This window comes from Maniola hyperantus, chromosome 10 (genome assembly GCF_902806685.2).
Source record: "Maniola hyperantus chromosome 10, iAphHyp1.2, whole genome shotgun sequence".
NCBI classification, from domain to species: Eukaryota; Metazoa; Arthropoda; class Insecta; order Lepidoptera; family Nymphalidae; genus Maniola; species Maniola hyperantus.
This window is the reverse complement of record NC_048545.1, coordinates 11,889,261-11,913,521: the sequence shown is the minus strand read 5'-3', so window position 1 is coordinate 11,913,521 and position 24,261 is coordinate 11,889,261. Positions and strand designations below refer to the sequence as shown.

Genomic DNA, 24,261 nt, shown 5'->3' with positions numbered 1-24,261 from the left:
ATATTCCCATACTTATCGCGATCTGATCAGTCATCTTCGACACTATCTTACGTCCTTTATAATATTCTCGAGTAGATTTTGTGCGTTAAATTAAAGCGACCCTTATTGTTATACTCATAAGATCTAGGTAAGTAGGTAGGTACTTATATTAGGCACCGTTATGAGAAGCGTAATCTAATATCACACATCACATGACCTCGTATCTGACTAACCAAGGTAAAGGAAACTGTTTTCATACACCAATAAACACCATAGAGATTTTAACACTTAGGTACTTACCTACCCATATTGTTCCACAAATAGGGAAGTAGACAACTTTGTTTGCATTTTATGTTAGAAAATACATAATTACCTACATAGTAAGTAAAGCAACTTATTTTGTCAAGGCAAATCGCCTATTGTCTGGGCATAATAAATAGTAATGGAATTGAGAGTATTCATTTTTTTTAAAGAATATTAGCCAAGTTAATTGCTGACTAATTTTCCCTCCAATTAATCGTAAAGCTTGTGCTAGGAGTAGGTACGACAATAGTGCAACGGGTGGGATTTAAACCGGCGACCTTTCGGTTTTCGGTCCGCTCCTTTAACCGTTGAGCCATCGCGAACAAGAAATCTTCACATCCTCCCCAAATACCTAATGAACAAACAAGAACCTCAATAGCTCAACGGGTAAACCGAAAGGTCGACGGTTCAAACTCCGCCCGTTGCACTATTGTCGTACCTACTCCTAGCACACTGCACAAGCTTTACGCTTAGTTGGAGAGGAAAGGAGGATATTAGTCATTTAACATGGCTAATATTCTTAAATAAAAAACTAATGTACCCCTAATGTTCGTTCGTGTTGTGGGATGATTGGTCTAAAAGCACTTTGTTATTTAGATCTTGAAAGCATAGCTTATACTTATCAATTAGACATAGGTCAAACTACTAATACCTAGTAGATACCTACGTTCGAGTAAAAAAAGCTCCAATTTCCTGCAACGTATATTAACGTATTTATATAACGTAAGCCGAGCCGATTTTCCGAGTTTCTTACTAATTTTTCTCGGTAGGAAAGACATTCCGAACCATGCAGTGGTAAAATCTCTAGAAGTCTTGACGATTCAAAGGTTTATTTGAATAAAAAAATCTTTTAATTTCTATTTCTATAGCAATACGTCCAACTATCGAAACGACTAGCTGGGCTAGGCAAAGGTAGATAGGCAATTACATACACGGCTTATAGCAGAACATCCAATAAGAAAAATCTTTTCAATTTTCTCATAAGCCGTTGAACTACTTAGAACTTCAAAGACTAATAAATCATAATCACTCGGACACGTCGTGTTTTACGTTCCACTACATTCTCAGTTGGTTTTATCATATAGGTGGTTGTGCCTTTACCAGTTATAAACATCGGTTTTCAATAGTCAAGAATTTAGAGTGAGAATTTTCATTATACCGAGTTTTATCGGACAAAAACTATCGTGAGGTTATGAATTTCTCAGTATTGTGTGTTGGCACTGAATTTTTATTTAAATCGCAGTCGGATTTGGGCCAAGTTTCTGACATTGAGTTTTAGATGTAGTATAAAGATAGGTAGAAAATGTTCCCACCTTACTGACTCTATACAGAGAAACAACGAGGGTATGTACATTGTACAGCCATGTAATGTACGGTCAAAACATAAATAGGCATTAAGCTATTTAATGTTGTTGTTATTGTTAAAATGACACGATATTATAATGTAGATACTTAAGACCAATGAATGTCTAAGTACTAGATACTTATGTTCTAACTGTAGATAGAGTTAGGACATAAGTCAGTCCGCCTTCCTAGTCATAACCCTAGTTTTTTTGTAAAGTGCGTAACCAGAAGATCGCGAAGCTGAAGAAGTGAGTTGAGCGAAGGGAGGAAGCGAAGGAGGTTATTAGTCAAATAATTCATTTCTTTGATTTCTTGACATCATCATCATCATCAACCGACATTCTTGACATAAATGTGGATAAAAAAGATTCGAGCTTTCTGCCATTACCTAGTACCGCACACCCGCACGTCACCTGCGCTATCTCGCACAAGATTAGCACGGTGGCTGTGCGGCTGTGCGGGGCGTCCCCACCCCGATTGCCATCTCGACCTGTCGCGTACTGTACCTACTTGAGTTTAATCGCATAATTACAGTTATCAGATTTGTTGAAATCAATGTTTAATGTTTATTGACATTTAATTGATGTAATAAATGTCGATTATAAGAGCGACAACGCGTTTCTACTCGATTAAGTTAGGTATTCGTCCATTAAAGTGACATGACGTGTTAAGTTAAGTTGCATGATACTGATTTGAGGTAAAAAGAACTCTGGATGACTCTGGAGGGTGCGACATTCCTAATAGGGAGTTTACCAAAAAGATAGGTACTTAGGACTTAATTTTATTTTAAACAAAACTTATAACTTTCTTATTGCTTAAAATAAACAAGCCATAGGTACCTACTTACCTATATTTACCATGGTACTTGAAATATTGTAAAACGTTCTTTATCTGACATCTATCAGTTATCAAAGATAATCTACAGACTACAACTATTGCAAATACACGGGCAATACAGTCACAGAATAAATTAAGTTGAACTACCTATACTTATTATGTATTTGTACTTGAATAGTAGATAGCCTAGTGGTTAAGACGTCCGCCTTCTTTTTGGGAGGTTCGGGATTCCAGGCACGTAGAACCATCACTGGCTCATTAGGTACTAAACAAGGGACTCCTCTCAAAATGTGAAGTATGTCCATGTAACAGCCCAAGTAGGCCATGTTAACCAAGTGCGAATTGGCAGACTTCACGCACCTTTGAGACCACTATGGAGAAACTCTCAGGCATGCAGATTTTCTCACGATATTTTCCTTCATAGTGATAGGTATACCAACCTGTAAAAACTTAAAAACGCATAGTAGGTATAACTCAAAAAAGTTATATTGTGTAATCCATGCCGTAGGAGTTAAAGACTTCAGGAGTCAATTTTCTAATTTCCATTCAATTTAAGTAGTTACCTATATTAATAATTTTTCTAATTTAATTCATAATAAACTATTTATCACACTTTCTGACCAATTAGTAACCTACTTCACAAAAGAAATAGTTTTACATAAGTGGGTCTAAAGTTGTTCATCAGATTTTTTAAACTCAACCTATCTCTTGCAAGAAATGATATTCTGTCGCTTGTTCATTGGTACCAGCTTTGATCCCTACAAAATCTCTTATCTACTTAAATTCTGATTCATTGAAAAATTTTATCGTTATCTTTTCATCTATTATCTACATTGTATTAAGTAGGATCAGCCTTAAGTACAGCAACATAATAGTGAATGTGCGTGATTATTTTGTCATTCCAAATTGGTTGTTCCGTATAAAGAATAAGTCCTACTTTTGAACGTGTTAATATCTCCTTTGTAGGTACCTGTGTTGCATTGATAGGCACACTCGAAGCCTGGAGATAAGATTAATAGGTATGTTGACGCTATGGTTAATGAAATTGGACACTGATCTCACTCGGACGTCGCGTTTACTCGAAAAGAATTTTTAGCGCGCGTATTTTTTTAAAAATCGAGTGCAGTTTTTTAAAGAATTGGATTACAGTTTTTGTTGTACCTATCAATTGACATCTGATAAGGTGACTCAGATATCTGTGAGTTGAGATACCTACTTTCTATTTTTCTTTTATCTTTTTTTAAGTAGGTACCTAACTACTTACCTAAGTTCCTATAAAATCTGGCTACTATTTATTTCATTTCAACTTAGTAAAACATTTAATTTGTTATGACCTTAGTTCTAGCTACGCTATTTAACTTAGTTTACAAACTAAACTAGATATTTTAAGTTTATAGGTCTTAGGTATGGAATGTATTGGATTCAAATCTAATAAATTAATTGAGATTAATGTGCCTAGGTCTAAGTTTTAGGCAGATTCGAATTTCGCAGTTCGAGTTATTTAATAAAAATATTTTCTAGGAAAACATAGAATAAAATCATACCTTGTTTCCAGTATCCTATGATTACCTACCTACTATAGCCCGCGATAGATCGAGATGGCAATGGGGAATGAGAAGAAGGGTCGCCCCGCACACCTCACGTCACCCGCGCTCGCCCGCACCGGGTTAGCGCGGAGGCTGTGCGGGTGTGCGGGGCGTTTCCTCCCCGATTGCCATGTCGACCTCTGTGAAAATCTGTGAAAACCTAATAAACATACCTAAACCAAATTAAAAAAACCGGCCAAGTGCGGGTCAGGCTCGCGCAACGAGGGTTCCGTACTACAGTCGTATTTTTTCGACATTTTGCACGATAATTCAAAAACTATGATGCATAAAAATAAATAAAAATCTGTTTTAGAATGTACAGGTGAATACCTTTCATATGATACCCCACTTGATATAGTTATCTCACTTCGAAAGTTGAAAATACTAATTATTAGCTCATGACCACATTTTTTTTTGTGTGACGTAACCACAAATTCACAGTTTTCAGATTTTTCCCCTAATGTAAGCTATAAGACCTACCTATCTGCCAAATTTCATGATTCTAGGTCAACGGGAAGTAGGTACCCTGTAGGTTTCTTGACAGACCGACAGACAGACACACAAGAAAGAACCCTAAAAATACCACCTTACCTATTTATACATACTTCATCATCATCATCATCATCATGATCAACCCATCGCCGGCTCACTACAGAGCACGGGTCTCCTCTCAGAGAGAAGGGGTTTGGCCATAGTCTACCACGCTGGTCCTGTGCGCATCGGTAGACTTCACACACCATTGAGAACTTTCAGACATGCAGGTTTCCTTCACCGGTAAACAAGTGATATTTATTACTTAAAATGCACATAACTCCGAAAAGTTAGAGGTGCGTGCCCGGGATCGACACCCCGATCTCCGATTAGAAGTCCTCCTCGCCACTATTCTATCACAGCTTACCTACATTATTAATTAGATAGGTACTTACTTATTTCAAAATACCTTACGTCTGCCACTATTACTCAGATATTATTAACACACTTTACTGATAAAGGCGATAAAAGTTGTTTAAACAGTTAATTCTTGAAGTCCCTAGTTCAGGGCTAACATGGAAATTTCGACATAATAAGTAGGAACCTACTGATATACGTAACGGAAAAATGTCCGACAGCGTTGAAGAGTTATCCAGACAATATATGGAAAATGTGTGGGATAACCACGTCAGAAGTATTGGTTAGTAGTTAAAGAACAGACAATTAGGTAGGACTGGTACTGATTCTGAGCACAACCTAATTTTAGAGTATTCGCAACCTCTAGATTACTAATGTAACATGAAAAGGACAGACGCAGTTTGACAGTTTTAAATTTAATTTTTAGATAGTAAACCCGGTGATTTTAGCGCACAGTCGCGAGCCTACTGTTTAAATTTGTAGTGTGCATTAAAATTTAGAGTCTTAAAATGTAATGTTCTGTCCCTTTTTAGCATCGTTAAAAAGAAAAGGTTGCAGATACTCTAAATTTAGTTTAGAGAAAGACAACGAAATCAGTGGCCGATTTAGAAATTGTGTACAAAGGAATTAGCCACACTATTACCTTTAGTCTTCCTAAAAATTCTAAACATCAAATTGTGGGCAGGCATTGCGCTTGACTGCACACCTTAGTTAAAATCATCACCATCGTCAACCGATAGACGTCCACTGCTGGACATAGGTCTCTTGTAGGTACTTCCACACGCCACGAAGTCGCAAGAGCGCCGCCTGAATCCAGTGACTCCCTGCTATTCGTCTGATGTCATCCGTCCACCTAGTGCGGGGTCTTCCAACGCTGCGTCTTCCGGTGTGAGGTCGCCATTCCAGCACCTTAAGACCCCAAGGTCTATCGGTTTTACGGAATAACCCTGCCCATTGCCACTTCAGGTTCGCAACCCGTTGAGCTATGTCGGTTGCTCTAGTTCTCCTACGGATCTCATTTCTGATTCGATTACGTAGAATCAGAAATGAGGTAGAAGCAGAAGTGAGGAAGTAGATCACCTTAAAATACCTAAGTGAATTATGTCCTATGATGGAGCGAACCTCCGTGCTGCCAATAGGTATATTACACTAGCGGACACCCGGCGTGTGCTACTATGCTAAAAAAACTAAAAAAACCACTCTAAAACCATCTTCACATTATTGCCTTTCCAATGAAACCGGTTTGAAGCACATAGGTTGGATGGTTTCAAAGTCTATAACAGACACATGTAGAATTTGTGTTTTATATAAGTACATATTAAGAATTAGATGGCAATAAAAACGGAAGTCCGAAAGGCATTTCTTATCCTAGTCTTTCTCTCCTATTTGTTACTAAAAAAAATCGTTTTCTTTCCAGGATTATTCCCTATCCCCGAGTATCCAGAGTTCGAGGCGGAGCGCGGCATGTGGTCAACCGCGCTGGACGTGCTACTAACAACATTGCGGTACATCGCCCCTGCTACTCTGCTCACTCTCTTCTGGGGACAGCAGAGCTTCCTGTTCAAGCTCCTGAAGTACATCGACTCGGCTGTCAGACCTTGTAAGCACTTTAAAACAATAATTAGGTACAGACTAATTTAGCTCGTTGGCCGGATAAAACAAGAAGTCACACAAGAGGTGCCACAAGTAGTCAGGCATATCAACTGCGCTAGACGAGCTACTAACAACACTGCGATAGGTACGTACATCGCACCCGCGACTCTGCTCACTATCTTTTGGGGACAACAGAGTTTTTTGTTCAAGCTCCTGAAGTACATCGACTCGGCTGTCAGACCTTGTAAGCAGTAAGCACCTAACTACAATGACAGACTAATTTAACAAGAAGTCACGCAAGAGGGCCCACAAGTTGTCAGACATAATACCTATCTAACTCCGTAACAGTTCAGAATTCAGGTACATAGGTGTATAGGTAATTAGAGGTATATGCCTGTTGATTCACTTCGGATATCATAGCAGAGCCTCCTGTTCAAGCTACTGAGGTAAGTAGATCGTCTCAGCTGTTATGTTTTGTATGTCTCAAATTGACGAGCTCTTTGAAAGCAAGAGGTCAGGCAAGTGGTCTGGTAAATGACTTTTTGACCAACAGTGCCACACCTCTTCTAGGTTCCATCTGAACTATAATATCATTAGGTACTGGGTAGGTATGTCAGAAGAAATACATTATCGTATTTTTATCAAGGATATAAAAACCGGCCCAGTGCGTGGCGGGCCACGCGCTGTGTAGGGTTCCGTAGATATAATTAACCTCGAAAAACAGATATAACTCCTTAACCTGTGAACCCTACTTAGCCATGATAGTTTTCCTTTAAAATTGAATATATATACTACTGCGTGAATTTTTTCACGTTCCTATATACTACCATTTGGCTGATAAAGGACACTTGACTCTAATAAAAATTAGCACTTTAAAACATCATATTTTACAAACGGGTCTAGAAATTGAAAAATAATGTTACCACAGTATTTTTAAAAGACCTATTCAACCACATTATGGGAAAAATTTATCCCCACTTTACATGTATTGTAGGGGAGCTAGTTACCCTTAAAAATATTTATCACAATTTTATTTCACCACTTTGTCGGCGTGATTAATATTTATATCCATGCCTAATTGCAGATTTCTAGCAATAATAGTCTCTGAGATTAACCGATGACGGAGGGACGGACAGACGGACGGACATGGCGAAACTATAAGGGTTCCTTGTTTACTACGGAACCCTAAAAAACAGTTGCGGGTAAATAGAGCTACTTCCGAATTTTTCATGTCTCACGCATGAATAATTTCCATCTTACAGCGTGACGAAATTTACAATGCCTGTATTTGTAATGTGATACATCCGTTAAACCTAACTCGAATGAAACTAGAATGATACGAAAGATATGTACCTACCTACTCAACCAAAATCTGATATGAGAGAGGATGTTGTTTTATCCTACTATTCTTACTTCTTATTTTACTTTATAGTCTGTTTGTTTGCGCATCTTGCAAGTACCTACAACTGAATTCATTAAGAGGAAACTTTGCAGTTCAAAACCTTATCGCCATAATATAGCCAGACTTAACCAGATATTTAAAATAAAATAAAATAAAATAATGTATTTGACCGAAATTATTATTGATCCCGTTTTTAACGGCATCAATAATAATAATAATCGGGTTTTTAGCAAGAGATAACTGATTTTAACGATCGTCTTTATCAGCCTTTATTTTCATCCATTGTTGGACATACCTATCTAGTCTAGACCTCTTCTTATGCTCACCATTCCTTCCGATGCTGAGCAAAGCCCCTATAAGTTTTTTCTGTCACAAAAATTCTAAAGATGTTTTTTGTCAATTTCAGTGATATTTTCGAGTGAAGAACAGAAACAAACCGTGCTACAATGGCTTGGAGAAGCGGGCCCAGTCCGAGTGGACAAGCTTGAAGTGGTATGGAGACATGGCTGGATACTCTGCGGGGTGCTAGATGCGGCTCTACCAGGAGCCTGCGCTGGACACCCACCCACAAGATTGTCGATCAAGCATGCGCAATCGATTGCCGATAATTATCTTGGTGTTGAGCCTGTAAGATCTTTATATACTTTATCAGCATATCAGCTGCGACGTCCACATCTCAACATCACCACACTCTGTCGTGCCACTTCCCTTTTTTTTTCAATGTTTTTTTTCATTTACAGGTATTTTCCCGTCAAGAGCTTGAATCGAATGATTCTCTAAGTAGACACCAAGAATGGAAATTCATACATTACTTAGAAAGCGTTCGGTTGGCTCTGTCCAAACTGACACCACCGACACCTAAATCAACAAACTCACCAACACCGCAAACTACCGCCGACGAAGAGGTCACACAATTTACTCTTGACTACATCGCTAGGGGATCAGGTCTGGTAGCAGCACAAATCAATCACAAAATATATTTCAAAATATATCCAACCGCCCAACAATCTTTGGATCCAAGTGAAATTAATATTTTGATACACGGACCTAAAAACACTTACGGGATAGCAGTATTACCACCAATACTGGGTAAAGCTCAGATGATAAGACAAAATCTATTAGGACTGCAATCTAAAATATGTTACACTGAAAAAGTTCTACCAATTACCCAAGGAACCACATATCTTCGATCATATGGTATTCATGATATGAACAAAACATTTTACATCCCAAAAACGAAATATGACATAGATATAGACATTGAATTAAAACATGATCATGCTAGAGTTGGTTACATTGCAAGCTTAGAAGGCAAATATGAAATATCAATAACAAGCAAAGGGCAAAATGTGGTTGGTTCGCCGTTCAATGTAATTGTCTCTAATAACATAGTAGAAAATCTAGAACGAGACAATTTTTGCTTAGAAGACGGTGAAGAAGTAGATATAGTGGATGTTAAAACAGACAGAAAAGTAGTTTTGAGGATTGTGGATTTTGTTACGGAAAAAATGCTGCTGAATGAAAATGGTACTTTTGAAAAGATAAGTGATGAAGAGGCTCGATATTTAATGCAGACTGAAAAAGTAAATGTTCTAAGCAAACACGTTGAAAATAGTAGATTAAAAAACAATGAAGTAAAGAGTAAATCCATATCGAATAAGTTTTATCAAACAGCAAAAACAGTTTTAACTTTATGCCGTATTTGTAGAATTTTTAAAAACTGTCATGACAAAAATCTTAAAAGAAATGATAAAGATCATAAAGACTTACGGCAAAAGCAAGGTATACCTGATATACTAAATTCAACATTCGACGATAGTCAACTGAAGAGTCACAACTTATTAAAAAACACCAATAGGATCATTGTTCCAGAGAATATTTCAGTCTCACTTTTAACTGAAAGGCCTAAAACATTAGTAAAAGAAAAGAAATTAATCGATACTTCAGACATGGACATGCATGATCACATAGATAGTTTAGAGAACTACAATATATTAAAAGTAGATCCTTTTGAAGATGATACAATGTCTATAGATACGGTTCAATCAAATAATCCATTTGTAAATGACATATACGACGAAAGTTATACAGTAAAGAAAGGGCTAAGGGCCTTAGTACCGAAGGTATTCGAAACACATAATTCACAAAATGAAGAAACAGAAAATCTAACAACAGAGTTATATATCGATCGTCAGTTTGAAACGAGTAATCAAAATATTAATCCATTTAATGATACCACTGAATTAGAACGACCAAAAACACCAGTCTATAAAATAATTTCTGGAGAGTTGACAAACCGCAATGATTCAGTTTATATCAACTCAGAACAAGCGTTTTTGACGGACGAAAGTACATGCAGCAGTTTTACAAACCCCTTCCTCAAACATGAAACAGAAACCACAGACTTGTATCGAGAAAAACCTGATTTTATTATAGGAGCACCAGTTTCTTTACCTCCTGTTAATTTTGTTCCATCTGGAAAAACAAATATAGAAATAATGCCGTCAGAAAAGAAAAATAAAACAAACAAAGAAAAGGAAATAACAGGCAGTCATTTTGAAAAGGACTTTTCAACAAAAGACAGCTCTGTTAGCAGTTTAGATTCAAATTTGACTCAGGATATTATTATAATTCCCCGTACTAGCCCTACTCCTACAACAATCACCCAATCTCAATCAAGTAGGGAAACGTCACCCAGAAAAGATACATGGGATTCAGCTTACGTAAGCATAGACGACAGCAACTGTTTATCGGAAAATGAAACCTTTAACAAACGAAAGTCACCTTTATCAGAAGAGTTATCCAGAATGGGTCCAGCTGAAAGAGAAATTTGGCATAACGATAGTGAATTAAAAGATATTGCCTATATAGACGAAGATCATAGATCATACAAGCATGATCTCAAGCGTCCGGAATTCACGCCAATAATTGAAGAGAACGAAAGGAATATAACATCTGACACGAAGGATGGTACTTATGGTAATAATACTGATATTGATTCAGTGGCAGCTACATTTTCCGAATTAAACGATATTTACGACGACCTTTATACAAATTCTGAAAACGTTTCAGTAACTACTACTCAAGATGATAAATTGCAAAATTTAGGTATTGATTATACCCTACAAGGAAACGATATTCGTGTCAATTCGGCATCTGCATTATTAGCAGATGTGAAGAGACATGCGAAAAAATTTGAAGGAGAGATTTCTGAGGTTCAGGTAAATGCCACTGAATCATTTTCAGTAAGTCCAAGCCTTCATGCTAAAGGTAATGCAGATTACCAAGAACAAAACAATAACGACGAAATTCAGTTTTGTGATCGAATATTACATTCTAACATCGTGTTAGAAAAGAAAAAGTATTGGGACGATAGAATAAGACAGATCGAAGCCAAATCAGAAGAAATTAGACTTTTCCAAAATAAAAGAAGATTAACATCGAAACATCTAAGGCGTAACGATTCTATTAGTAAAAGAAAAGGCAAAAAAATAGTCCAACATCTTTTGAAGTCTGGTCATGATGACTATGAAATATATACGAAATCGAATACAGAAAACACAGACTTTATTAAAACACAAGCTTATGTCGAAAATGTGAAACCTGCAAACTCTTCTGAAGAAAATACAACTGCACCAAATAATTATGATTTAATAACTTGTTTTGGCACAAAACCAGCAAAAAATAAAAAGCAATCAACGATAGAGTCATTAAACGAGGTAAAAGAAACTATCAGTAAATTTGCTAACGTTGATATTACTGATAAAGGTAGTAAACAAGTGTCAAATTCCAGTGTGGAATTAAAGCAAGAATTATCCGAGAAGGTTTTTCAAGCCTTTGAAACAAGTCCTAAAAGGTTTTTTGGCACAAGTAGAAAGCATATTTTAAATAAGATCGATACGTTTTCAGGGACACCTGATGTTCAGAAACAATCAGGGAAAGATGTCAGCTGTGTAAACCATGAAAGTGGCCTAGTATCTAGTAGAATATCCATGTTTCATAATATATCTCAAACAGAAGAATTACCGTATCCACAAAGAAAAAGTACATCAATGCATAACGTTTCTCATCAGAGCAGTGAAAGAAATATAACTTTAGATCGACTAAATAGGGATTCAAAAGAAGAAGTACAAGAAGACAAGAAAGTTTCTAATGAAATATTTCTTGACTGCGCTAATAATCTAAAATTAAACAAGAATAATCAAGTCCAGAGTAGTTATTCTCCTTTGAAAGAAAAGAGGGCTAGATTAATACAAAGTGCAAACAATAAAAGTTTCGATGAGACTCTGTGTCCGAAGCGTAATAATATTGATAGTGAAAATAATTATGTTAAAAGAACAATAAAAGGCTATGACAAACAAAGCAATTCACAATTTCAATCTTCAACAAGTAAATTAAAATCTATCAGTAAATCAGAAATGGATATATTCAATAAGACAACTGTTACAATACCGGATCAAGATTTAGATAAACATAAATCATATGAAGAGTTACCAAAAGTATCTGTAAAAAAATTCATATCACTTTATGAAGATGTTTCTAAGACCTCAAATAATAAGCCGAGTCCGATAAAAAACATTCACAGTATAAAGCCTACAGAGTCCTCGAATAATCAAGTTCCGATCTCGACAGAAGGTAATTAAAGTAAACAACATAATTTAGTAATTGTAGACCTAATTATTATTATTATTACGACTTTAACATACTTACTTAAATTTTACAGGGACGACGAAAGTCAATGCTAATGAGGCTCCGGTGCAACAACCATCATCATCATCATCATCATCGACAGCCCAATTGGGAAACACAGACACATCGACATTAGGCAAAACAAAAATAACAGAAGAAGGTATGGTTATTTCTACCAATCAAAATATATATAGCTCTCTTAATTTCAAAGATAAGGAAGGAAAGTACTTAAGTCTATCAGATATAGATATAGAAATTATAGATAACGATCGAGAAAGGAAAGAATCTTCGCCTAAAGGGGAAACGGCACACCTAGATTACAAAAATCGTTTTTCAAAGGCAAAGCAATTTTTCCAATCCTTAGAAGAACTTCGGGATGAGAGAAGATTAAAGAAATTTGGTCTGAATTCCTTTGAAAATAGCAGCTCTATTGAATCTCTTGATGATAATAGAAGACGTAAAAGAAACAATATCAAAAAATCTAATTCCATGCCATCATCTGAAATCGCAAAAGCCTGGAACCAGCTGCAAGAGCAGAAAGAAGAAAGTAAGAAATTAGTTAAGATATCCGAAAAGTTTAACGTGGACGATTTGTTTGAAGACGTCATGGACGGCAGACTTAGTCGCCAGGGAAGTTTACGGGGCATACCCCATAAAAAGGCTGTTCTTGAAACCTTCAGATCCATGGAAAATGTATCAGATTGTAAATTAAATTCTTATGAAATGGCAGAATCGCAGTTAAATGATTTCGCTAAAGATAAAATGAAAAACGCACAGTCATACCTAAACGAATACCCTTACTTACCAACAACAGACCCGTCCAAATATCATTCTAGATTAGACGTAAATGCTCCAGGCTTAATAACATTTAAGGAATTACGAAAGATACCCAGAAGAAATAGCGTGCCAAATGTAAGATTAAATCCAACATTTACAGCTGATCTTTGAATTAATAGTAATAAGTCTATACCTGTAATAATGACAAATTAACAGCAGTATTTAAGAGTAGGTACCTATATTTTTTTAACTAAAAATCAGGCCAATTTTTAAAACTCACTGACATTTTCCATATTATTTTAATAAATGCTTTTATTAAGTTTTAATTTAAGGAGTTGTGCAATTTGTTGTACAGATATTGAATCTTATTATTCTTACTATTTTTTAAGAAATTGACTATTTATTCGATATTAAAGTTGCCTATTTTGTTAAATGGTTTTTTTTTATTTAAAGTTTATTACCAGCCCTATCCCAAGGCTTGTAACGTTAAGGTGGATCCACACTTGTGCACGCGCACGTACCGTTCACACAATGCGCATTCGCCAATGGACACGTCACTGTTTCGATACGCACGTGCATGCCGCGAACGCGCATTCAATCATGTTTGTACTCACTCCCAAAAACCCACGAAAATGTGCACGTAGTATCTTGTACAACATGCACGCGAACCGCTCGTAGCCACGGCCACATTGTTGTGTGCATGGTTCGTGCGCGTGCGCAAGTGTAGGTCGGCCTTAAGGATCCTAATTCATCTATAACATTACAAAAACAATCATATTAAAAATCAATAATAGGTCAATGGATTGTCTTGCTTTAGATCTATAGCTAGCTAGTTAGCTAGACATAAAGTTATGCAAGTTTTCAAGCATTAAGATCAAGCTACACCATGCCAAAAAAACTCAGAAAGTATGATCATCCAATTTTTTATTAATTATCGTTCTTATTACTTTCAAATAGTTGTACAGTTCGCGGCAGAAAATATTGTACATCGACCGACATAGCGGTTTTGTAGAGCATTGTCTCTGTTGTTGAGACCGACAATACGTGACATAGGTATGAGTGACACAGACAACGCTCCACAAACTCGAAATCTCATTCTAAAGGTCGATTTACATTATTTTCTGCCGCGTACTGTAAATTGGTAAGTTACAATGTATATGTACATTTACTTATAGATGATAAGAAGGTAAAGGTAAGTAATCGTTTTAAAAAACAAAGTATAAAGTAAAACAATTTTCTAAATTATACTACATTATTCCTATTATATAACATTTTGAACATACATATAATAAGCTCACTTAACATACGACACGGCTTGCGCTCGCCTCGCTTTCAGCCACGCGGCGGGTGCAGGGTCGTTGCGGTCTCCCCGCGCTTCTAGCTGTTGGCAGTACGCTTCGCGGATGATGCGGAGCGCATCTACGCTTCGGTACAGTAGTTTGGACTTTGATCATTAGATTATTTTGAGTTTGATAACCATGTCAAAAATGTGTTTTGTCTTGCTCTAACTTATCTAAAAGACAAAGAAAAAAATTTTTTTTTCTAGATAATACTATCACAATACCATTTAATTAGCTCATTTAATATTATGAAACTCAATCAAATGACAAAGAATATAGCGAAAATAATTTTCTGGACAATATTACTATGTACTATAATATTTAATTAGCTCATTTAGTATATATCTTTTTTTTTTTTTTTATTCATTATAGGTGTACGCTTGACCACAATCACACCTGATGGGAAGTGATGATGTGGCCTAAGATGGGACGCGTTTACCTAGAAGATGCCTATTTCACATCTGCACGTAATACGACGCGGCGTGCGCTCGCCTCGCTTTGAGCCACGCGGCGAGTGCAGGCGCTTCTAGCTGTTGGCAGTATGCTTCGCGGATAATGCGCCTACGCTTCGGTGCAGCAGTTTGATTATGGGATTCATTTGTAGTTTGATAACGATGTCTAAAATAAGTTTTGTCATGCACTAACTCATTTAAAAAATAATTTTCTAGACTATAACATTTAATTAGCTCATTTAATATGAATCTGCACGTAAGACGACGCGGCTTGCGCTCGCCTCGCTTTGAGCCACGCGGCGAGTGCAGGGTCGTTGCGGTCTCCCCGCGCTTCTAGCTGTTGGCAGTACGCTTCGCGGATGATACGGAACGCGTCTACGCTTCGGTATGGCAGTTTGGTTATTGGGTCTATGTATCGCGCTGGCCTCCTGCAAAAATATTTACATAGTATAAACAAACAAAGTATAAAGCAAAAATAATTTTCTAGATTATACTACACTAGCTTATGCTCGCGACTTCGTCCGCGTGGACTACACAAAATTTCGAACCCCTATTTCACCCCCTCAAGAGTTGAATTTTCAAAAATCCTTTCTTAGCGGATGCCTACGTCATAATAGCTATCTGCATGCCAAATTTCAGCACGATACGTCCAGTAGTTTGAGCTGTGCGTTGATCGATCAGTCAGTCAGTCAGTCAGTCACCTTTTCCTTTTATATATTTGGATTATTCCTGTCATAACATTAAAAAAAACTGCACCAATCATTATTACAATTGCAATCGTTGTGATTGGCTGAACCTATGGTGATCTTGTTGCAAGCGAACGTCAACCAATCAGAGGTTATTGCGATCGTGACATTGTAGCAGTCATTCTAACGCAATCGAGCCGCAGTTTTTAATGAAAAGAGAAAAACATACTTTGTGACAGCACACAGCAACTCCCGTCGTCGTTTTGGCTTTGTCTGCGGGAAGCAAGCGTTGAAGGCTTCGTCCTTGATGTCGTTCTCAAACGACAGTAAAGTCCTTTCGTAGTATTTCACGTTTTCTTTCACTTTCGGCGGCTTGTCTTCTTTCCTAGAATTACATTGATAGGCATATTTTATTTTTCTTAACGAGTTTTTGCTTAATATATCCGCCATATTGGATTTGTCTTAACGTCACATTCATAGATACCCATCTCTTCTACTCATGTGCGTTTTGTATGTTGATGTCATATTCATTAGCGAGAACAGATTTTATATATGTCATGTAATATGAATGTAATTTACTCGTACAGTACTACTTTTGTGAGTTACTCGGCGTATCTGCGCAGAAATCTATTTGCGAGATAGCATGAGTGATACCTTATCCTACGCTACGTGGGGTCGGCACAACATGTTTTCTTCTTCCACTCACTTCTGTCATCCGTTATGGTGTTATCCACCCCTATTACACGCATATATTCTTTCGCGCCATCCATCCATCTTTTCTTTGGTTCTCCTCTCTTCTTTTCACTTCCACATGCATATTTAACATTCTTCTAGTGACATGGCTTTCTTCCCTCCGCATTATACGCCCTTTTCTACCACTAGCGCAACTTTCAAACTTCCCCTTATATAATTTCACTCCTTATCTTATTCATCCTTGTCACACCACACAATCTCAATATTCGCATTTCAGTCGCATGTACTCGCCTTTCATCCGTTCCTTTTACCGCTCAACATTCTGAACCATACATCGTGACAGCTTTAATGACTGTGTTTAAATAAATTTTCAGGGGCAATTGCGGATGGCATATAATACCTGAGACCTGTCACAATTTCGCCTACCATTGATGACCATTAGCGTGACTGTAAAATCGACCTTATAGAATAGAATAGAATATAATGTTTTTTTATTCATGTAAACTTTTTACAAGTACTTACGAATAGTCAGGTAGTTTTAATTTACCACTGGTTCGGAATGCCTTAAACTTACATAGAGACATCTTCAATAGTGATCTCCTCATCCGGCCCGACCACGTCCACGTCTATTTTGTTTGCGTCACGTTCAGGTTCCTCTGCTTCAGTCTTTGGCTCACTCGTCGATACGTTGGGGTCGCTTAAATCACCCGGTGTTAATACACCTGAATTAAAATGAAACTTTTAAACCCCAAAGCCAAAAATTCTAAATGGTCACTTAAACAGAAAAATGCTTTAAAAAACCTATGTATGATTTTCAAAGACTTGCATTTATATCGTACTATTGTCCATTCACTACAACTTGACGCCTAACTTTATGTTGGCACCATTACTTTGTTTGCTTAGAACTTAGGGTTTATTATTGTGTAGATAGATTTGCAAAGGTACCAACATAAAGTTATACTGAACGGACAAGCTGTAATCCTCTATTTTAATTTTTTTTGTTCTAATATCTAGTGGGCTCCATATTGCTTTTTATTAATTTCGATGTCTTTAGTACCTAGCACTCGGAAGAGTGAGATAAAACTATTGGTAGTAGTAGTAGTATGAGTAGGTAAAACTATTGGTATAAGAATCATTAAAATCAGTTCATGCGTTTAGTCTCTAGACTCTAGAGCGCCACAAAGAAACGGGTAAACATATAACATAGTGTGAAAATTGCAATAAATAGGGAAGTTGCCATGAATCTATATATATAAAAGGAGAAGGTGACTGACTGACTGACTGACTGACTGAGTGACTGACTGACTGACTGATCTATCAACGCACAGCTCAAACTACTGGACGGATCGGGCTGAAATTTGGCATGCAGATAGCTATTATGACGTAGGCATCCGCTAAGAAAGGATTTTTGAAAATTCAACTCCTAAGGGGGTTAAATAGGGGTTTGAAATTTTGTAGTCCACGCGGATGAAGTCGCGAGCATAAGCTAGTGTATAGATAAAGGCGGATCGAGCGTTCCTAGGAGTCCTAGTACCTACTTGATGCAAAGTCAAAGTCAAATGATTTATTCAAAATAGGTACCTAATAAATTACTCTTTTTGATATAGTGGTGATAATTATTACGCAAACTTAAAACTAAAGCTACGAGGGTTCCAAACGCGCCCAGGTCTGAGAAGAGCCTACAACAAACTCAGCCGGGTGAATGCAAATACTTATTTATCGCTATACCACTTCAACTGCCGAGCGAAAGCGAGAGGTCGGACACCTACCATTGGTCTCCAACTTCTCGCTCTAATTCTATTAACTTAAACTTACCATCTTCATTTTTTATTATGTCACTAAGATTGAGCTCTGCGATTGGTGTTATACTAGGCTTATCTTCAGGCGTTACTTCTGATATTATGGGGACAGAGAATGAATGATATCTGTAAAAAAATATAATTGTATTTTTTGTTATATATACGTTAATTTATGTTATAAAAAACCGTGATAGCCGAGTAGTTACGACAAGAGCCCCCTATTCGGGAAGTCGGGGGTTTGATTCCGGGCACTCAGTTCTAACTTTTCGGAGTTATGCGCGTTTTAAGTCATTAAATATCTCTCGCTTTAACGGTGAAGGAAAACATCGTGAGGAAACCTGTATGCCTGAGAGTTCTTCATAATGTTCTAAAGGTGTGTGAAGTCTGCCAAGCTGCACTTGGCCAGCATGATGAACTGTGGGCCAAACTATTCTCATACTCTGTGCTCTGTAGTGAGCCGGGTTTATCATTATGATGATGATGATGATAAAGCGTTAATTTTATTTGTTTTCAATTATTGTTTTATAAGTTAAAATGTCATTTAAATTACAAGCAAAAATATAATGACACAACTTACCTAATAATGGGTCCAGTGATTGATTTTTTAATTGGTCTAACTTTTTTCTTTTCTAATTCAATCTGTTCAAATCTCTCTGAAATGAGAAATCACTGATTACAATTTATAACTACAACTAGCTTATGCTAGCGAATTCGTCCATGTAGAGTACACAAATTGCAAACCCCTATTTCACCCCCTTAGGGGTTGACTTTTCAATAATCCTTTCTTAGCGGATGCCTACGTCATAATAGCTATCTGCATGCCAAATTTCAGCCTGATCCGTCCAGTAGTGCTGTGCGTTGATAGATCAGTCAGTCAGTCAGTCAGTCACCCACCTTTTCCTTTTATATATTTAGATTATTACAATATTCTCTCACTCTCACCCTCGAAATGGCGCGCAGAAATAGGAGTTTGGTCTTGTTCTCTTATAACTATATAATTACGTGACAAGTTGAATAAAAGCCTTTTAAAGTAAAGTAAAGTATATTGAAGTGGTTTTCCTTCTATTAGTGCTGACGATTACTGATATGATACCACAAAAAAAGGCGAAAAAAGATATTAAATAAATCTATAATGTTGTAAATAATCACGATGTATTGCAAATAAAATATCTGACTGACGCTAGAGGTCAACGAACGTTCATAAGTAGTTCACTCGGAGTCCATGCCGCGTCGTAGGTGGAGCATTGGCCCCAGTTTTGCTATATATTGCGGGTTTGAAAAATACTAAATCACTAAAACTACAAAATGAGGGGTATTAGATTATGTTTAGGTAATATATGACAATAACGCTAAGTTTTTGCTAGTGTTCTGGTTATAAGTGTATAATAAGTGACTTACCCAAACTTTTGAGATTCTCTTTCTCTGTTATAAGAGCTTCTTCCAGCAGCTCTTCTTGTGTCAGCGGTCTCTCTTCAACTTTTTTTGGTTTCTTCTTCTTCAATTCCGACCTGATTTTGATCCTTTGTAGGGTTTCAGCTGATTTTACTGCTGTACTCTGTCTTATGGATTTTCTTTCTAAAAAGTACACAATGACATCCATACTAATGTTATTAATGCGAAAGTGTGTCTGACTGTCTGTCTGCTAGCTATTCACAGCCCATCTGTTTAGGTAAATTTGATGAAATTTGGTACAGAGATAGGTTGCATCCTGGGGACGGACATAGGTTTTTGACCCGGAAAATCAGAGTCCCCATGGGGATTTTTACTAAACCTAAATCCACAAAGATGCAGTAGCGAGAATCAGCTAAGTAGTATTTATAAAACTACTTTCTAAAAATGCATTCAGTGATGCTTCAGATTAGACTGCTAAAGTAACAAACATTAATAAGATTGTTGTTGTCATCAACCGGTATATAAAAAATAAATAAAAATAAAAATATTTTATTTCAGGTCTGGGGGGACCCATATAAAAATTTAAAAATTACAATATGTATAAACAATATTTACCATTTCTATTATTATTAGATTATTAGTAGTATGCAGTCTTGACATGAATCCTGCCCTCGACCTACGCATTACCGCATAAAAGTCGTCAACCCTGTGCATCGCAAACATACCCGACGCGCTGCACCTCCACGGCAGCCCTAGCAGAGCTCGAAACGCGTTGTTGTACTGCACTCTGAGAGCGTCAAAAGTGGCTTTAGTATAGTCGTACCAGAGCTGAGAGGTGTAGAGCGCCTGGCAGTAGGCTTTGAACAGGGTGACCTTTACTTGTCGGGAACAGCGGGTGAACCGCCTAGCCAGCATGTTGCTTTTTGCCGCCAGAGACCGTCTCTGTCTCTCTAGGTCCTCATTGTCTTTCATCGTGTCGCTTAATACATGTCCTAGATATTTGAATTTAGTAACATATTGCAGTTCGGAGCCACATAGTCTTATGGGCAGAACATTTTCTGGGCCTTTTTTGTATTTGAATATCATAACTTTAGTTTTTGTAACATTATACAATAAACCATGTTTTTCCGCATATTTTTCACAGATTTCAATAAGGCTACGCAGGCCGCAGACCGAGGGACTGAGCAGGGCCATGTCGTCGGCGTAGCTCAGATTGTTGACGCTAACGCCTCCAATCTGGCAGCCAACCCTAGCCCCGCTCAGTTCCCCGATCAGTTCATTTACATAGAGGTTAAACAGTATTGGTGACGTCATACCACCCTGCCTAACGCCGCAATTCAAGCGATAGGTATCTGAGAAGTCATTTTGCCATTTTACTTGATTAATTTGATGTGTATACCAAAACTGTAGCAAATCCACTATTCTACTAGGAACTTTAGTAGCTCGTAATTTTGTCCATAGAATATTGTAACTAATAGTGTCAAATGCCTTGCTCAGATCCAGGAAACATCCATATACGGATGTTTCCCGGGCGAGGTAATAGTTTACAGTGCTTTTTAAGGCAAAAATAGCCAAATCTGTTGACAAACCGCTACGAAAGCCAAACTGACCGATATGTCCACTACTGAACATAAATCTTTTATAGGGACCCCAAAATCTATTGGTTGTGTATAGGTATCAGGTTTCTAGTCAAAACTTCCCTATAATCATCTATTGGTCATGTATAGGTATGAGGTTTCTAGTCAAAACTTCCCTATAATCATCTATTGGTCATGTAATCTATTTTCTTTTCAAAAAAGAACTACAAACCTGTAGATGTATCAATTAATGAATGGTCAAGTTGTTCCGTTTTTTCCTCATCATCCTCCTCCTTGGGTTTTGGTTCTTTAGGTTTTTTCGTCATTGGTCTTTTCATTTTTTCTGCTTTTTTCTTTCTATTAGGATCCTGAAATTAAGAAAATTACTAGTAATTTTTTTTAATTTATACAAGTTTAGTTTGTATTTATCCATACCATAAATGTTTTTGATATTCTAAATTCCAATATGAAATAAATATAGAAATTAATTAGGTAACTGGGGTTTCCCTCAATCTGTATTTACAAAAACAAACTTTTAAAGCTATTTCTTTAATTTACTATATATTGGAAGCTTCTAATTAGGTACAAGATTACTCTTTTAGGTACCTAACATTAGATCATGAATTAGATTTCTTCCCTACCTTGTAGGCTTTAGTGTTGATTTTCTTCTTTTCTTTAGCCTCACCTTCCTGGTCTGACACTGGTTCATCATTCTCATCGATGTCAAAATCTGAATCCACCACATCGTCAGCTTCTCTCTCTTGCCTGAATCAAATAAAATTTTACATAAGAGTTTATCCGTAGTACACTCCATTCAAACACAGCTTGATTCTCATTTGAACATTTTTATTATTCAAAAACTATTTTTAATAAACTATTTTTTATTTTGCTTTACCTATCTGTGCTTTGACAGATTTTCATATAGGTATAATTTCAAAGTTAGGCTAAGATCTATAGAGCACACTTTGACTTTGCTCAGACTCAAGATTGTGTTAAAACGAGACAGATTTATGTGAGAGATTTACACCTGCCTCGTTTTAACTCTGTCTTAAGTCTAAGCAAAGTCGGAGTGCGCTCTATAGATTTCACCCTTAAACAGGCTCAAAGATTTACATAATATGTATTTTTCATTATTGATTGTTTCATCAATGTTATTCAAACAAGAAACAAAACTACGCTTGTATGGAGAGTGCTGAGGAAAACTTCTCTTGAAAACTATGTAAATTAATTCTTTTTGCATAAAAAGAGCAATAGGCGCCAATTATGTATGCACATGGGTATATTCATGATTAAACAGATAAGTAATTATCCCTGGTATTTGTCTAACAGACATCAATCATTATATTGGACAGTAGGTCCATCCGTAGGAAGGTAGACCATGTACTTACTAATTCACATTCATATAGTTTTATTAATTCTGTTTGCATTTTTACTATGACCTAAGAATTTAGATAAGTTAAAAGAAGTGCTGTAATTGTTAAAGAATACTTAAAAGTATGTCTATGTATAGGTAGATAAGGTTTTAATGCGGTGTTCGTATTTTATTGATTTAAATGCATGAAATAATTGTACAAATAAGACTTACACATAATCATTATCCTCAGCTACCTCTTCAAAACCACCGTAAGTAGTTTTATAGAAATCGTCTTCTTCCTCTTCGTCTAGCAACTTTGCCATGCGATTCCCGGCATTGGAGCGGCGCTCACGTTGAGCCATTCTTATAAATCAATTATATTGCTTCCTATTCTGATAGAAAAACTCCGTTTAGAACGAAAAATTACAGGAAATTAGTGTGTACAAACAAAAACAAAATTGATTTCAAAAATCAAAATTCGATCTAATAATAAGTCAATGTCAACTATTGGCCCTACATTCATCTAAGGCCCTACCGTGCAGAGTATATAATCACTACGGCTACCGTGATGTAAGTACTCTGTGATGTCAATTTTATTGTCATTGTCATTTTCGACATGTTTTCGACTTTTCCAAGTGACAAGACCATAGAGTAAAGGCATAGGCTAAATAAACAAGAAATAAACTGATACGGCCATAGAGATGGTAATCATTCATCCAAGGATACGGCGATTATATTCAGTCATCCGAGTTCTATCCGACATCCGTGAGAATACCTGTGATACCACTTACCAGCGATTATCCTATGTCATAAGCTCCATACAAATCAAAAAGGAACGTATTTCCACAGACTGTGCCACGGACTCTGATCAGATGAATGCGTACGGCGGATAGGCCTGTAAGTAAGTCGATTTCGTAAAACCTGCATCAATCATTATTTAAATATTAATTGTTGCGATTGGCTGAATTTGTGCGATTCTTATGGCAACAGTTCATTGTAGCCAATAGTGAGCGAGCGTCAACCAATCAGAGGTGATTGTGATCGTGGCATTGTACCGTAAAACGGGGTGAATAGGAACCGGGGTGTGAATAGGGACAAAACTGGGAATGAGATTTGAAGGTAAAAATAATACCCAAAACAGCTTAGAATTTTGGTAGCATTATTTTTCCCTATAGTAGACTATTTGATCTTTTAGTTGGCAACACTGAACCAGAGACAAATTGACATTAAAATAACGAAATCGTCACCATCGTCATTGCAAAATCGTTGTTCAAAACACGCTAAGCCGTAGGTCTCAAAACTTTGTTTACTTTGACGCAGTACGAGAATAAAACAGTACAAAAACTATTAGAAATCATTAAACATTTATCTAAGAGGCGTCACAAAAGCAGATTTGTCTAAATGTTACATATTTTTCTGTAAAAAAGAAAAAATTGGAAACCAAGTGGTTTTGGCTTTGCCATGGGGATTATAGGTACGGGAAAGGGGTGGATAGGAACGCTATACTTACTGAATTGGAACGAATCAAGGTTAAATAGGAACCACATAGGAACAGTAAGGTTTATATAGG

The 24,261-nt window shown here is 36.8% G+C and overlaps 2 protein-coding genes across 5 annotated transcripts in view; one reads left to right on the top strand and one right to left on the bottom strand.

Moving 5' to 3' along the window:
- LOC117985949 (reticulocyte-binding protein 2-like) overlaps nucleotides 1–13,831 on the top strand; it is a 47,982-nt gene extending 34,151 nt beyond the window's left edge. Inside the window, exons 2-6 of one of the 4 annotated variants that reach the window (XM_069501480.1) lie at nucleotides 5,052–5,220; nucleotides 6,355–6,537; nucleotides 8,339–8,559; nucleotides 8,673–12,567; nucleotides 12,656–13,831. In XM_069501480.1, the coding sequence (XP_069357581.1) occupies nucleotides 5,148–5,220; nucleotides 6,355–6,537; nucleotides 8,339–8,559; nucleotides 8,673–12,567; nucleotides 12,656–13,569 (5,286 nt within the window). In that variant the 5' untranslated portion in view covers nucleotides 5,052–5,147 and the 3' untranslated portion in view covers nucleotides 13,570–13,831. Of the gene's footprint in view, nucleotides 1–3,436; nucleotides 3,662–4,152; nucleotides 5,221–6,354; nucleotides 6,538–8,338; nucleotides 8,560–8,672; nucleotides 12,568–12,655 lie in introns of those variants that run through there. The other 3 variants (XM_034972747.2, XM_034972743.2, XM_034972745.2) reach the window with 3 other exon arrangements.
- A 474-nt stretch (nucleotides 13,832–14,305) lies between these two features.
- YL-1 (Vacuolar protein sorting-associated protein YL-1) lies at nucleotides 14,306–23,202 on the bottom strand. The gene is made up of 9 exons (XM_034972757.2): nucleotides 22,923–23,202; nucleotides 21,979–22,102; nucleotides 21,570–21,705; nucleotides 19,767–19,943; nucleotides 18,946–19,021; nucleotides 18,385–18,494; nucleotides 17,144–17,291; nucleotides 16,106–16,261; nucleotides 14,306–15,618 (listed from the first exon to the last, which is right to left on the bottom strand). The coding sequence occupies exons 1-9, from the start codon at nucleotides 23,051–23,053 to the stop codon at nucleotides 15,426–15,428; spliced, it is 1,251 nt and encodes a 416-aa protein (XP_034828648.1). The 5' UTR covers nucleotides 23,054–23,202; the 3' UTR covers nucleotides 14,306–15,425.
- Between the last annotated feature and the right edge of the window lie 1,059 nt (nucleotides 23,203–24,261).

What these genes read in the sequence shown, in the direction of transcription:
- YL-1 (XM_034972757.2), bottom strand. Translation starts at nt 23,053, where the DNA reads ATGGCTCAACGTGAGCGCCGCTCCAATGCCGGGAATCGCATGGCAAAG. An exon ending in ATCACTGGACCCATTATTAG is followed by an intron (nt 18,495 to 18,945) that starts GTAAGTTGTGTC and finishes ATTTTTTTACAG; the next exon opens with ATATCATTCATTCTCTGTCC. An exon ending in ACTATTGAAGATGTCTCTAT is followed by an intron (nt 16,262 to 17,143) that starts GTAAGTTTAAGG and finishes ATGTAATTCTAG; the next exon opens with GAAAGAAGACAAGCCGCCGA.